This window comes from Peromyscus californicus, unplaced genomic scaffold (genome assembly GCF_007827085.1).
Source record: "Peromyscus californicus insignis strain IS unplaced genomic scaffold, ASM782708v3 Scaffold_4__1_contigs__length_199733344, whole genome shotgun sequence".
In the NCBI taxonomy this organism is placed as follows: domain Eukaryota; kingdom Metazoa; phylum Chordata; class Mammalia; order Rodentia; family Cricetidae; genus Peromyscus; species Peromyscus californicus.
The window spans coordinates 51,955,474-51,970,425 of NW_026294562.1; the positions used below are offsets into that span (position 1 = coordinate 51,955,474).

Below are 14,952 nucleotides of genomic sequence, written 5' to 3' on the forward strand. Positions count from 1 at the left end.
AACAGATAAAGGGGGAAGCCTTCGGGGCTTCCAGGGCTGGGAAGCCTTCATTCAGAGTCTGGGCCTGGGTACCAGTTCCCTGGCTCCTGGGAGGAGGTCAGAGCAGAACCTCACCTTCCCCGAGGCTGCCGCTCCCCCCACTCACTGGGCACCTTAGGGAGGTATCTCTCTTCCCTCTGTGCCTGCCTTTCAATCCCCTCCCTTTACTGGGAAGCCGTCAAAGGCCCCTCTGAGGCTTCCCTGGCTCTGACCTCTCTAAGGCCAACCTCGGGCCTGACTCTAATGACAGACTGTGTGGACGCGACATACTTTCTGGGAATGCACGAGGTCCTTGCCAAGACACAGGAGGCTTCAAAGAACAAAGGGATCGTTTCTGGTTGTCCTTCAGCAGGCGGGTGACCGTGGCCACTGGCACCAAGACACACATTCTGGGGACAGGCTGGACTTTGTTCCCACCCACACCCCTTCCTTGAGGGAGTCCTTGGACCTCTGTGATTTTGACACACACTTCCCACTCTGTTCTTACTTGGAGGACGGGGTGTCAGCCTAGGAGACATCCAAGTTTTCTCCCATCTGTAATTCGTTTTGCTTTCCTGACCCCCAAAAGTGTTCGGGGAGGGTGACTTAAAGTTTGGGTCTGGAGAGGGAAGGATGGCATTGTCTTGGAGTCAGGTAGCCTTTATGTCGAAGTTCCCATCGGCAATGCTTGACAACCAATAACTTGGAAACCAGACGTGCTCGGAGAGGCCTGGGGACCTGCATGGGCCCTGTGTTGGCAAGAAGCAGCATCTAGTAAGTTTGGATCTGTTGACTCCAAGCACAGGCTTGCACTCCCCCCCCCCCAACACACACACCCTTCCCAGCATTTCAAGCAAAAAGAGCAGGAGCTCCTTGATCTGAGGCAGGGGTGGGCTGCTCCCTGGGGGTCAGGCCCTGGAATTAAAGGGTGTCTGCTGCTGCTGCTGCTGCTGCTGCTTCTATTTATTTTATTTCATGCATATTTTATTTTATGTATATACCTGTTTTGTCTGTTCATGTGTCTGTGCACCACATGAGTGCATGGTGCCCATAGAGGCCACAGGAGGGCATTGGATCCCCTGGAATTGGAGTTATAGATGGCTGTGAGTCACCATGTTGGTGCTGGGAACCAGGCCTGGGTCCTCTAAAAGAACAAGTGCTCTTAACAGAGGAGCCACCTCTCCGGTGCTGTAGGGTCTCTTCTGTCTAGCTGACTTCCTCGTGTGCCAAGAACCGCTGGGGAAAAGAGATTAGCCTTTAGAAATGACTACAAAATTTCAAGAATAGATGTTCCCAGGATGATGACTGTTAAGGATTCTTGGTCCCTGTTTGGTTTCTCTTAGCTGTCTCCGGGGAGTACCCTATTGAGACCTGGGAGCCTCTATCATTCCCAGAGGGGTAGAGACAGTTCCAGAAGCTCCCTGTGGGGTACCTAGGCTTATGTAAGCTTTTTTACTATTCATCTCCAAGTTGACCCAAGAGTGTAGCTCAGTGGCAGAGGATTAGGCCCTGGAGTCCATCCCCAACACTCCCAACAAAACTACAACAGGAAAAAAAAAAAAAAAAAGACTAACAGCAGGCACATTCTCATGGCCTTGGGCAGCGATTAACTCTGGGCCTGAACTTCAGCCACCAGCCTGGGGACTGGCCTGGGATTTGAGCCTCACAGTACTGGCAGGAATGAAGGTGTTCTAAAGAGAAACTTGGGCCCACTCCCTGTGGCTCTCGGACTATTGAACATTAGACCCCAAGAAATTGGAAATTCCCCGGGAATTGCATGCTGGGAGAAGGAAAAGACTGAAGCCTGGTGCCAGCCAGAGAAGAGCTTGTCTCCCAGAGAGATCTCACAATTCTGAGAATTTGCCAGATCACTTTGCAGGAGAGACTGGGACAGAGATAGAGATGGATCAGTGATGGGCAGGGCCACACCTTGACCTGACTGGCTTAGTTATGTAAACCTCTTGCTTTTGGTTTAAACCCAAACCTCATTTTAGGATCCCAATGATGGTTAGTGGTGTGGTGTAGTGTGGTTCACTGGACCTCTTTATTTTTTTCTTCATAATGTGACCACACTGACTGACTCTCCCTTCTCTGTTTTTTTCCATTAACACATTTCTTTAATTGGTCCATTTCGGACAGGTGGCTGAGCAAAACTCACCAGGGCTGCCAAGACCGGGGGTCTGACCCCTAACTCCAGTAAAAACACTGGCATGTGCAGCCAGGCCCAAGGAAGTTGGCAGCTGCTAACCTTGTTGGACCCAGATACAGATCAGTGGGAAAGAGACGTGGTCTCCGCAGAGGAGGGTGATGCACAAAGTGGGTTGGAGGTGGGGAATGGAGGCTCATGTTCACGATCTCTCCTCTCTCCTCAGTACGGCAAGAAGAAGCTGAAATACCTGCCCTACAACCACCAGCATGAATACTTCTTCCTCAGTAAGTGTGACTGCCAGGGGTCCCCAGCCCTGCTCTCACCCCAGTGTTCCCATCTGCCCCATTTCCTCCCATACCCTTTTCAAAACGGCAACGTGACGGCACATCTATTCGAGAGAAGGGTGCCTGCAGCCAGCTTGTGCAGACACCTCTGGACCCTGCAGGTGGTGTCAAGCTGGCCCCCTCACCTCTGACAGGCCATCTGTTCTCCCCACAGTCGGACCGCCGCTGCTCATCCCTATGTACTTCCAGTACCAGATCATCATGACCATGATCAAACGCAGGGACTGGGTGGTAAGTCAAGTGGTGCTGGCTGGCGTGGGTGAGTGTGACTGGGGCACCTCACCCCTGGTGCCTCTGTGGGCCTGCGAATCCCCAGACATCTCTCCCAAAGCGAGCTGCTTTGTCACTCTTAGGAAGGACCTGTCCTGAGGTCACCAGAGCCAAGAAAGTCAAGAAGGCTGCAGCATGTCAGTTCTAAAGATGCCTCCAATGCAGACATGCAGGGAGTCTACCTGGCAGTCATTGCCCTTGCAGAGTCCCTTAGAAAGATCCAGAAGGCGACGTGACGAGAGGCTAACACAGCCCACTGGAAGTAGATAGCCTCAGCAATGGAAACATATTTTCTCAATCCCTGGAGGCCAGAAGTCTAAAATCAGTTGACAGCACCCTGGGGAGTGGGGGTGGGGTGGGCCCATGCCCCTCTCCTTAACTGGTAGATTTGTCTCTTTATATCATCCTCCTAGGCCTTTTTGTATGTGTGTTCAGGTGTTCCCCTGTTTTTCTAATGTGTATTTGTGTGTGTCTATAGGTGCATGTGTATATGTGTAGGTGTGCTTACATGTGTGTGCATGTGGAAGCCAAAGGACAGCTGTCGTAGTTACTTTTATGTTGCTGTGACAAGACACCATGACCAAGGTGACTTCTAAAAGAAAGAGTTTATTGGGGGATTATAGTCTCAGAGGGTGAGAGTCCATGACCACCATGGCGGGACTCATTGCTGCAGACAGGCGGGCATGGCACTGGAGCAGTAGCTAAGACCTCACATCTTGAGACACAACTATGAGGCAGAGTGTTAATTGGAAATGATGTGAACTTTTGAGACCTCAAAACCCATCCCCAGTGACACAGCTCCTTCAACAAGGCCACACCTCCTAATCCTTGCCAAGCAGTTCCACCAACTAGGCACCAAATATTCAAATATATGAGCCTCTGCAGGGGCATTCTCATTCAAACCACCACAGGAACCTTAGGTGCCACTTCCTTTGAGGCAGGGTCTCTCACTGGCCTGGAGCTTACAGATTAGGCTGGCCTGTCCAGCAAGTGCCAGGATCTGCCTGACTTTCTCCCCAGTGCCAGGATTACAAGTACGGGCCATGGTGCCCAGCTTTTGTTTGTCAGTGGGCATTAAAGTTGCAAGCACTTTACCAACAGAGCTGTACCCTTAGCTTTGTTCCTTTCTTATAGGACAACATTCGTCCTATTGCATTAGGACCCATCAGAATGACCTTGTCTTAATGAGTTCTATGAGCAAGGGCTTTAGCAATGTCTGAAGACATTGCCTTTTGAGGTGCTGGGGCTTAGAATGTCAGTGTATGAGTTTGGAAGGTGTGTTAAGAGTTCTCTACAGGAACAGAACTGACAAAATGAATGCACGCGCGCATGCACACACACACACACACACACACACACACACACACACACACACACACACACACACGGGATTACCAGAGAGGCTTATAGGGAAGGGTCAGAGTAGTACAATGGCTGTCCCTAATGGAAAAGCCAAGAATCTGGTATTGTTCAGCCCATGAGACCGGATGTCTCGGCAGTCCTGCTGTGGTGCTGGAGTCCCAGAGGATTCCTGGAGAGCAGATTCTAACATCAATGAAGGAATGCCACAGCAAAAGGATAGACGAACTGGCCAGCAAGAGTGAGGGCAAACAGGCAAAGAGCAAAAGCTTCAGTTTTCTGTGATTCTTTTAGTTGATTCCAGATGTCCAGTTGACAACCAAGATTAGCCATCGTAGAGGGCATGTTCCTACCTAAAACAATAGACTTAGAGGGACCTCCTGGGAGGGAGGGAGGCTGTGTGTAGGTTTGAGGAGGCCTGCTTGGGTTTGCATAGTACAGTTGTGATTTTTGTACAAGGTGAGTACCTACCCCTGGCAGAGTAAGCTCTAAGGAGTGGTCACCACAAGCAGAGAGTTAGCTCTGAGGGAAATACGGTCCCTGGCCTCAGGAGAGAACAGACAAGTGCACGGCCCCTTAGCGTGGGTGTGTTCTCAGCCTTTTAAAATCACATCAGTGGCCGGGCGGTGGTGGCACACACCTTTAATCCCAGCACTTGGGAGGAAGAGGCAGGTGGATCATTGTGAGTTTGAGGCCAGCCTGGTCTAATAATGAGTGCCAGGCCAGCCAGGGATACAAGATAAGGCTGTCTCAAAACAAAATAAACAACAACAAAACAAACAAACAAAAAAACCAGCATCATCAATGAGAACAACAACAAAGTTTCACAATGAGAATTACTGAGACTGAAAGCTTGTGCCTTGCCCAATCTGACCCCGAGGGATACAGTGAACTCCTAACGCCACATCCTTGTACCCTCCCTTCCCACACTTCTTCCACACAACAGCACCTCATATCTACAGGGCATCTTCGAGCGTGTGTGTGTGTGTGTGTGTGTGTGTGTGTGTGTGTGTGTGTGTACACCATATCCTATGCATATGCACACACATATTATGCACACCCATGTACAGCTACTGTGTTTTGTGCTGTCGTGAGCGTTACAGTCATTGTGTGCCTGTGCTTGTGGCGGCCAGATGACAACCTTAGGTGTCACCTTTAGGAACACCATTTTTACCTCCTTGGGGACAGGGCCTCCCACTGGCCTGGAGCTCACTAATCAGGCTAGACTGGCTGCCACAGAGCCCCAGAAATCTTCCCGATCTTGTCTCCTAAATGCTGGGATTACAAGCACCCATCACCATTCATGCAGGGGATCCTGGGGGATCAAACTCAGGTCCTCAGTTATGAGAAAATGAGCCATCTTTACATCCCTAGATCTGTTTTGTTGTTGTTGTTGTTTGTTCCACAAAGAGTAAAAGCATCAACCAGGAAGAGCAGGAAGGGAAATCAAACCATGTACCTCAAGAGCATCAGAGGGCAGAGCCAGGGGACTCTGACAGGCTCCCAGGCCTTGCATCCTGAGCAGCTGTAACCAGGTCCTGGGCAGTTCATTGGGCCATTGGCAGTATCTGGAGACACTTATGATGATCAGATTTAGCAGTAGGAAGATGATGCTAGCCTGGCATCTAACCAAGAGGGGTGGTAAACATCCCACAAAGCATAGAAGCCCCATGGTGAAGAGTCATCTTTTACTGGCACACACTGAGGGCTGGGAGACCCTAGCCTTGAGGATGGAGATGGGAAGCCCTAAGAGTTGGAAAGAGTGCTTACGATCCAGCACAGGCACCTGCAGCACCACCTGGGGTACTTTTCAGACCCCACTTTCCTGGGACTGATTATCCATGGCTACTTACCCTGGTAGTCTCCCTGTTGTTTACCAGCCTTCACCTCTCAGGCTCTCCATCCATTTATTTATTTACTTACTTAATTTTGAAACAAGACCTCACTGTATTGCCCAAGCTAGCCTTGAACTCACAAGCTTCCCGCCTCTACTTCCCAAGCCATGCCTGGCATTTACTTCTCCTTCTCTCTTTCTCCCTCCCTCCCTCCCTCCCTCCCTCCCTCCCTCTCTCTCTCTCTCTCTCTCTCTCTCTCTCTCTCTCTCTCTCTCTCTCTCTCTCTCTCTGTATGTGTGTACCACATCCTAGCATATGCACACACACATACCTACATACTTGTGCCTTGCATTTATGCAATAGATTAAAGTGGGGCTGAGGATGTGGCTCAGTGACAGAGTGCTTGCCTAGCATACATGAGGCCCTGAGTTCAAACTCTGCCCAGGAAAGAAAGAAGGATGACCAAGTATGGCAAGAGTTTGCTGTACCTGCTTCTCTTGACCAAAGCCACCACCTCGCCAGATCTGAGCATCTTGTCTTCAGCTACTCCTAACTGTTTCATTTGTTCCTACTCCGGCCCTCCTGAGATGCCCACCCCCTTTCCTACTTAGTTGACAGCACTCTGACCACCTGGAATGGCGCTAGGGACCAGCCTCAATTCTTTGCAACCAAGAAAGCACTGACGAGGGCCGCCCTTGTTCTCTAAGTCATTCTGGAACCCGCCATGTCTTCATCGTCGATGTGGTCCTGGTTTTGTTCTCCATTTTTGTGCCTGAACTAAGACACCAATGTGCCAGATTCTATTGTCATTTCAGGATCTTTGGTTTGGTTTTGGTGGTGCCCACAGAGGCCAAAAGAGGACATCAGGTCACCTGGAACTAAGGTTACTGATGCCTGTGAGCCTCTGTATGGGTTCGAACCTGTGTCCTCTGGAAGAGTAGCCAGTGCTCTTAACCAGTGAACCATCTCTCCAGCTCCTCTTCAGGGTTTTTCCACTGCCTCGGAGAGTCCGGTCCTTGATAAAATATTCTGCATAAGCATAGGCTGGGCATGAGTATTCCTGACTGCAAAAACAGTTTGTGCAAAGGCCCTGAGAACTGGGTCAGGGTGCTGAGGCAAAGGGACTTCTGGATCCTGCAGAGCTCTATGGCCACTTGGATTACATGGGAGGGTCTTGTAGCAGAGAGCTGGGATCTGCTTGCAGCACAGGTCATTGGTTGCCCTGGATTTGTGAGAACCATCAGCAGGAGAGAAAAGGGAGGTTCTTGCTATGGTCCAGCCAAGACACCTGGGTTGAGTGGCAGAGGAAGTGGAAAGACATGGATTTCTCTGCAGAATGACTGCTTGTGGACCTGTGACAGAGGGCAGAGACTTCCCAGGAGAGAGATCCAAGCTTAGGACCTTGCTGCCAACCCCAAGGAGGGGCAGACAACATGAAGAGGGGAGAGGGTCCCAAAAGAGAGTCCAACCTGGGGAGTGACCTGGTCTGGGTTGCAGGAAGGGGGGGCGTGTGTCTCGTGGTCCTTTCCCTCCTAAGAAAGGAAGGCAATCCAGATACCTGAGCAGGGGCAAGGCTGAGGATGGCCAGTGACCTGGTCACATGTTGGGAGCTCACATTACAATCCTCTGGACCTACTGGTTACCTGCTAGCCAATATCCCATTTCTTTCCTGAAACTCACGATGCAAACCCCATGTGAACAGGTGGTTTAGGCAAGTGTCTGACCGTGTATGGCCCAGTGTCCCAACGTCCTAGCAACCTGCTGTGGTTTTTTCTGAACACCTGTGCCAAGCAGTGTGAGCTGTGTGTACACATGCCTCTGTGGTTAGGTGCACTATGCCAAGTAGGGTGGGGCAGGTTAAGTCTGATCTTATTTCCCCTACAGGACTTGGCCTGGGCCATCAGCTACTATGTGCGTTTCTTCTACACCTACATCCCTTTCTATGGCATCCTGGGAGCCCTGGTTTTCCTCAACTTCATCAGGTACCCCAGCTTTGCTGGCTCACCCTGTGCTTTTGAGAGCCCTGACTTTGAGGTGTGAACCCTGTACCTGCCGTGGGGGTAGGGTAGGTACAGTGGGTCTGTTTCTGTGCGGCTGCCTGTCCCCCACCCTGAGGCTTCAGCACTGAGCTGCACCGTCTTCTAGGTTCCTGGAGAGCCACTGGTTTGTGTGGGTCACACAGATGAACCACATCGTCATGGAGATTGATCTTGATCACTACCGGGACTGGTTCAGCAGCCAGGTGAGGGACGGCAAAGGCCGTCACAGGGACCCTGCAAAGCCCTGACCTCACTGTCCATGCCTTCACCCACACCTGCCTGCCTCAGTGGATCCAGGGCTGTGCTGGGCTTCCCTAGGACTACTTGTAGCCTGTTGGCGGCCTCAGAGTTGAGCAAGAAAGGGTGGTGGGAAGATTAGGGATGGCTCAGTTGGTGCTTGTCTAGCATGCAAACAATCCTGGGTTTGATCTCGGACACCCAATAAACCCAGTATGGTGGCCCATACCTATCATCTTAATACTTGGAAAGTGGAGACAGAAGGATCAGGAGTCCAAGGCCAGACTGAGTTAAAAACAACCCAGAAGAAAATATGGAAGGAGTGGTAGGAATCTTCCAAAGGATCTTCAGGGAATCTGGGTGGGCTGAGGCTTCCAGGTAGAATAGTATGACCTAGAGAGGTGACCCTGAGACCCTGGGTAAGGTGACCTTTATGAGGTAAGTCTAGGTCCTTTGGTTTTCTTCTCACCCCCAGTCACGTATCCCCTGTCCCCTCTGCAGCTGGCAGCCACCTGTAACGTGGAGCAGTCCTTCTTCAATGACTGGTTCAGCGGGCACCTCAACTTCCAGATTGAGCACCAGTGAGTGTGACCTGGCAAGGAGAGGGGGAGTGGGGGGGGAACAAGGAGGTGGGGGAGGGAAGACAAGGAGTGGGAGGGGCAGTCGCCAGCCCATGGGCCAAGGTTGCCATGCAGGTTTATCTTCTCTTGTTGGCAAGGCCACTGCCCCATCCGAGAACATGGCTGGGCAGGAGAGGGGCTCTGGGATCAGTGTGTCCTGGAGGCATTGTTACCCAGGCCCTGTGCCACACGGCCATCCTGGGGACTGTGCTACTTTACGTGCGGCCACTTTGCAGATACAGAAAGCTTGCAAGACCATCTCACAGTCCTATAATGCTCCCAGGGCTGAGACACTCACTCCCAGTTAACTGACTGGGAAACTGAGGACCTGCATGATAGCCTGTCTGGTGCTCAGGCGGCCACATGACTGTCCCCAGTGCATTTTCCTTTGTCTCGTCTTTTGTCATTTTCTTCCCATCTCATCTCCCATTTGTTCCTTCATGTCCTTTTTTTTTTAAGCTGAACTTACAGGTGTCTTCCGCCTTGTTCTCCCAAATAATGAAACCACAGGCCTGAGCCATAACACTCAGATTGGTTTCTTTTTCTTTTTTAAAAACATGAGACCCTTGTCTCTGACTGTGCAATACCAATATGGCTTTCTGGAGTGCCCCTGCTCATGAACTGCCCCTCTACGCATCACTAGTGATCCCTGTAGACAGCTGGTAGGAGCTGCATAGTCTTATCTGGGTTGCAGATAGGGCCTCAGACCTGCCTGCCTCCCTGGGCTGTAGGGAGGGGTGGAGAGCATGGGTCCTGCATTGCACTCACTCTGCCCACCTGCCCCCAGCCTCTTCCCCACCATGCCACGGCACAACTTGCACAAGATCGCCCCACTAGTGAAGTCTCTCTGCACCAAGCATGGCATCGAGTACCAGGAGAAGCCACTGCTGAGGGCCCTGCTGGACATTGTGAGGTGAGGGGTGGACTTGACAGGTGCTGAGGCTCTGAGGCATCGGAAGGGGCCAGCGATGCAGTGGGGCTGAGGAGGTGAGAAGCACATGGCTGGTCTTACTCACAGTCGACTCTAGCTCACAGTGGGGATTACTGACCTCTGGTCCACTCAGGACTGGAAGAGGAGCTCCTCTCTCTCCTTTCCCAGGGGTTTCCCTAGAAAGCGTTAGTCAGTAGCCCAAAGCCGCTGTGGTAAGTGGCAAGCCCTGGCCAGTAGCTGAGATGAGTAGCCCGACTTCCCTCATGTCCCACTGCCTAGAAGCCTTGGTCCCTTTCCATCCTGGTTCCTGAGCCCTGGTCTTCTCTCTCTTTGCAGTTCTCTGAAGAAGTCTGGGGAGCTGTGGCTGGATGCGTACCTCCATAAATGAAGCAGCAGTCCTCAGGCACCCTCAGGGAAGGGGCACAGTTGGGGTGATGGCCAGAGGGAGGGAAGGGCTTTTGTTCTGAAGGGTTCTCATGAAGTGTCCGCTGGCTCACATTCCCCATGCTTGCTCTTTCATCCTTTCTTGTTCTCCCCCGACCCCCATCCTAGCCTCATGGGGTTCCCCTGTGTCAGCCCCAGCTCTGTCCCCTCTGCTTCCCAGGCCCTTCTCCCAGAGAGCAGGAGAGAGGTGACTGGAGCAGGTGGTACATCTCTGTCTCTGCACCTCCAGATCCCTGGTGTAAGACTCCGCCCCTTGCAGCCTAGCCACCAGACCTTCGTCTGCACTCCCTTCTGTCCTACAGACACGCTGGGGGGCTGTGCAGCAGGGTCCAGGACTGGCCCTACACTCCCTGCTTGTTTGGGTGAAGACATACTTTGTGTTCTGGGCGTCCTTCCCATGGCTGGGATTAGTCCGTAGGGTCTCCCTCCAGCCGCCCAGGGCCAGCTCAGACCTTGGTGCCCAAGGAAACGTCCTCGCACGCCCATCATCACAGCTCCAGGTCCTGGGGTTGTGCGGGTTCTAGTTCACCATCTACCCAACTCCAGGGACCAAAAGGAGTGTCCCTTGTGTGGGCTCAGCAGAGGCAGTGGCCAGGTTGAAGGAGGGACTGGCCAGCCTGGAGCCCTAACCCATCTCCCACTCTGGCCTGATGCTTTTAATCCTCTGGCCAGTCCCTGACGCTTGGTCTAGAGAATGTGGACCTTGCAGGAGAGCCCCCGAGCTGCTCCCCCGGGATAGGGCTGCCAGTCTGGCCAGCATGGCCAGCACCTGGCTCTTTCCTAACTTTCCAATTTTGTTTGTTTTAGATGTTGTTGTGTTAACATCTCCAACAGAACACTTTTTGATAGGAGGGTGACAGAGGGCTGGGCTTTAGGACAATCTACCTTTACCAGATGCCCCTTGCTAGGCTCCCCTAAGGCCCTTCGGGTAGAGCTGGGCTTCGCCATCAAGGCCACAGTATAAGCTGCGGCTTGAGGCTGCTGCTCTCAGGGCAGGAAAAACAGGGTGGGGTGGGGTGTCTCAGGAGGGCTGTTGGGGGTACCCAGCGAGGATCAAGCAGGAGTGTAGAGGGAAGGGGAGGTCAGGGAGGCTGAGGGCATGAGGGAAGTGTTTTGGCGGGTGGGAGGGGGGATGTCGGCTGTATCAGGAGGGGACCCATGCTGTGTCATTCTGAGATCTAACTGACTAACCAATATTTAAATCGGAGGAAGGGGGCTTGGCCTGCACTGGAGAAGCCCTCCAGGATGCCCAGCCAAGAGAGACCAGCTGCTGTTACTCCACAGAGGCAAAGAACCCACAAGAAGCTGATCATAATTTGTATCACATTGTTTCCCCACCTCTACTTTTTTTGGGAAATAAAAAAAAAGTAATTTTATTCTCACTTGCCTGTAGCTCAGTAAGGTCAATGGACGACTAATGTTCTTGTATGCTAAGGTCACGGGTACGGTAAAGCAAGGTCTGAGAGGAAGGGAGGCATTTGCCTCACAGGAGAAAGAAAGGCCTGACAGTTAAGGCAAGTAGCAAATAGAACCCTGGTCCTATTTTATGCTGCTGTGCCCATATGGATGCTTGGTGAGTCTCTACAGCCTGGGGAAGGCCCGTATCATCCCAGCCCTGGTTACTGTTCATATGCAGGGGACTCTGCTCTTAGGTCTGTCTGACCTCCAGCCTGGGAAGCCAGAATAATCTATAGCGGAGGTACTTGCCCAGTTCACCCTGTGATTAGACCCATGCTGCTGCTCTCCGAGGAGCAGAGGCTCAGCGGGTCTGACAGGCTCAGTGGCCCAGCGGGTCTGACAGGCTCAGCGGGTCTGACAGGCTCAGCGGGTCTGACAGGCTCAGCGGGTCTGACAGGCTCAGCGGGTCTGACAGGCTCAGCGGGTCTGACAGTCACTTGAAATGTGTCAGGGAAGAGCTGTCAGGCATGTGGTGGCCAACACTCGCCTCAGAGCTGCTCCCAGCAAGGTTGGGGAGAGCTCCAGCAGAGATCTCATCCCCATGGATGACCCCAGGCCTGAGCCAGATAGGTACAGGGGTAGTAGCCATTGTGTGGGAGTGATTCCCAGTGACCACACTGTGGCTAGAACAGGGCCTGGGGTGGCAGACATTGTCACTGATCCGCTGACTGGCCCTGGATGAGTCCTCTGCCACCTCATCTCCAGGACCCTCGGTGCCACAGTTTCCACACTGAAGATAAGAAAGGCTTGAGCGAGAATGATTCCAAGGTTGCTGCTGACTTCTGTTCATCCCCACGGGCCCTGGCCTCACCTGAGTGATAAGCCCACTGGAGACCTTAGAGGTGGCAGGCTCTGTTGAACACATCTTCAGTACTTACCTATGTCTTCTACTTGCTACTTGGGCTGGACCTGGCCCCCCAACACCCAGTATGACTCAGGCCAAACTCTGCCTGCGAACTGTGAATCTGGTATCTATGGCATTTGACACCCAGAGATCTGGGGAGCAGGAGGGTGATTGAGAGGAACATTGCAGGGCTAGGTGGTCTCAGCTGTGAAGGGGCCAGGGAAATCTAGGCCCACACCCTTGAGCTTGTCTTCTCTATGGTAACACTCTTACCTTACATCACACATCCTAGATCCCGCCTCGCCCTTGATCACTACCTAAGGTCCAGAGCTGAGGACACCTGTACCTGCTCCTCTCTTATCACAGTGCTCAGCTGAGGCTCTTGACCAATATCCCCAAATTTGTGGGGTTCTGTCCCCTACCAAAGTTATGACCCTAATATCCAAAGTCCACAGTAACCAAACCCTAACACCTCCCAGGCCAAGATGCTAAGACCAGAGAGGGAAAGTACTCACCCTGAGTCAGCACAGTGACAGCAGCTGACTCAGAGCATACATGGGAAATCTGTGCTTGGCCATCTCTTCCCCTTTCCCCCATCATGCCAAATGTCATACTGTACAGGAGGCCCTGTGGGTAGAGGCACAGTGGGGTGGCTAGTTCAGGTGGAGGAGACGATAAGGAATAGGGTGCTACTGGAAAAATTCCCTACCAGCTTCAAGGTAGTATGAGCATCAGATCCAGAGGTGGGGCTGTTGGAGCAGTGTGGAGATCTGTGCGTGTGTGTCTGTGTGTACAGCTGGAGGCCCAGAGGTGATGAGCAGCTTGACTAGTTCCTCATACATCCAGCTGAACACACAGGAGGCCTTCAGGGCCACCGGGAGGGGAGGGAAGACCTCTGGCAGGAAGGTTTGGAGAAGAGGTTGCAGTCACTCGGACGAGCTTGAGCTACCACATCTGGAGCCCACTGAGGCTCCGCTGGCTTTGCCATGCTGACTTGGAAAGGATGATACTGCTGTGAGATGGAATAGGCAGCAGTGGTCCCCGAAGATCATCTGGTGACCCGTGACTGCGCTACAGGAAATCTGCTGTAGCTGCTGGGCGCCAGTGTTCTTTTGATTGACAGGATTTTACATTTCTAGCCAGACTGGCTTTACAATAAAGAGAACACACAGCCACCCAGTGTTTTAGGACATCACAGTCATGGCCCTAATGTCCTCTGCTGTCATCAATGCTTTTCTTTGGACGTTGAAGGCATTTGGGTCTTTCCTCAGACCTTTTGGTTCAAGAGCTAATGTTCAAGAGAGCCAGTAACAGGAAGCAGGGCTTGGAAAGTGTTGAGGTCTTTAAGGACACAGTATGTTTGCACACTGTCCTTTCTCAAGGCCTTTATCTCCCCACTGCCAACCACACCCACAAAGGCAGAGGCTGGTTCATGGGAGCCGGCCACGGTTGGCTGTTGGTGGACTGAAAGAACAAACAAGCCGTGGCTTCCCCCAGGAAGCTTTATTTCTGGACCCAGGACTGTTGTATAGACAATAAAAAGGGGGGCAACGGGGTCTTTCAACGGTGCCAACAAGGCCTTTTCCTGGCCCACTGGTAGGTACAGTCTATGTATGATCTATGCATCTTTGCTCTGAGAAACATGCAGGCAGGGAAGTGGGACTCAGATGAGTGGAGGTGACCCACTGCCATAGCAAAGATGACAGAGGGAAAGAAGGGACAAAGAGAACCTGTCAATAATGGGCTCCAGGCAGAAGGGGTCTCTGTGAGGGTGTTTTATTAGGTAACTCTGGATTTGGAGGGAGAGTGCACTCCCCTGAGCCACCACTAGGGGCAGCATGGCACACAGTCCACGTCCACACTGCAGTTGTGTGGATACCCCTGGGGGGTGCTGCAGGCTTAGTGATTCCTCTGACCAGGACATGTCTCTGAGCATCTTAGGATACCAATAGAACTCTGACCATTTGCCAGTGTGTAGACAAAGTGCTGCCAGACAGTATGTGAAGGGAATGCCCTCCGGAGCCCTTCCTGGATTGGCCATACCTATGTAGCACCAAGGATGGAGAGGGGACTTCTGGAAGTGGGAACAGTCAGCACAGAGAGACAGTGTGACAAACTCTGGGCATAAGAAGTTTGCTTTTGAGGCAGGAAGTAGTTTCTTTTTTAGCGTTAGGGCTTGGACGGGCCTAAACATGCTAGACTATCAATCTTACTGCTGAGTTACATCCCCAGACCCTTTAAAATAGTTATTATTATCATCTTGAGACAGGATTTCATTAAGTTGCCTTCGCTGCCTTTGAACTTGTGATCCTCCTGCCTCAGCCTAAGTAGCCTGGATTACAGGTGTATGTACAGGGCTTTGAAGCATCTTTCAGGGGATATTACCTGAGGAGGAAAATGAAGT

The 14,952-nt window shown here is 52.1% G+C and overlaps 1 protein-coding gene across 1 annotated transcript in view; it reads left to right on the forward strand.

The window, feature by feature from the left end:
- The window catches only part of Fads2 (fatty acid desaturase 2), a 38,602-nt gene extending 26,980 nt beyond the window's left edge, over nucleotides 1–11,622 (forward strand). The window contains exons 6-12 of the mRNA XM_052760550.1: nucleotides 2,391–2,451; nucleotides 2,666–2,742; nucleotides 7,860–7,957; nucleotides 8,121–8,217; nucleotides 8,753–8,832; nucleotides 9,659–9,784; nucleotides 10,139–11,622. Of these exons, the coding sequence (XP_052616510.1) occupies nucleotides 2,391–2,451; nucleotides 2,666–2,742; nucleotides 7,860–7,957; nucleotides 8,121–8,217; nucleotides 8,753–8,832; nucleotides 9,659–9,784; nucleotides 10,139–10,190 (591 nt within the window). The 3' untranslated portion in view covers nucleotides 10,191–11,622. The remainder of the gene's footprint in view (nucleotides 1–2,390; nucleotides 2,452–2,665; nucleotides 2,743–7,859; nucleotides 7,958–8,120; nucleotides 8,218–8,752; nucleotides 8,833–9,658; nucleotides 9,785–10,138) is intronic.
- The last annotated feature ends 3,330 nt before the right edge of the window (nucleotides 11,623–14,952 follow it).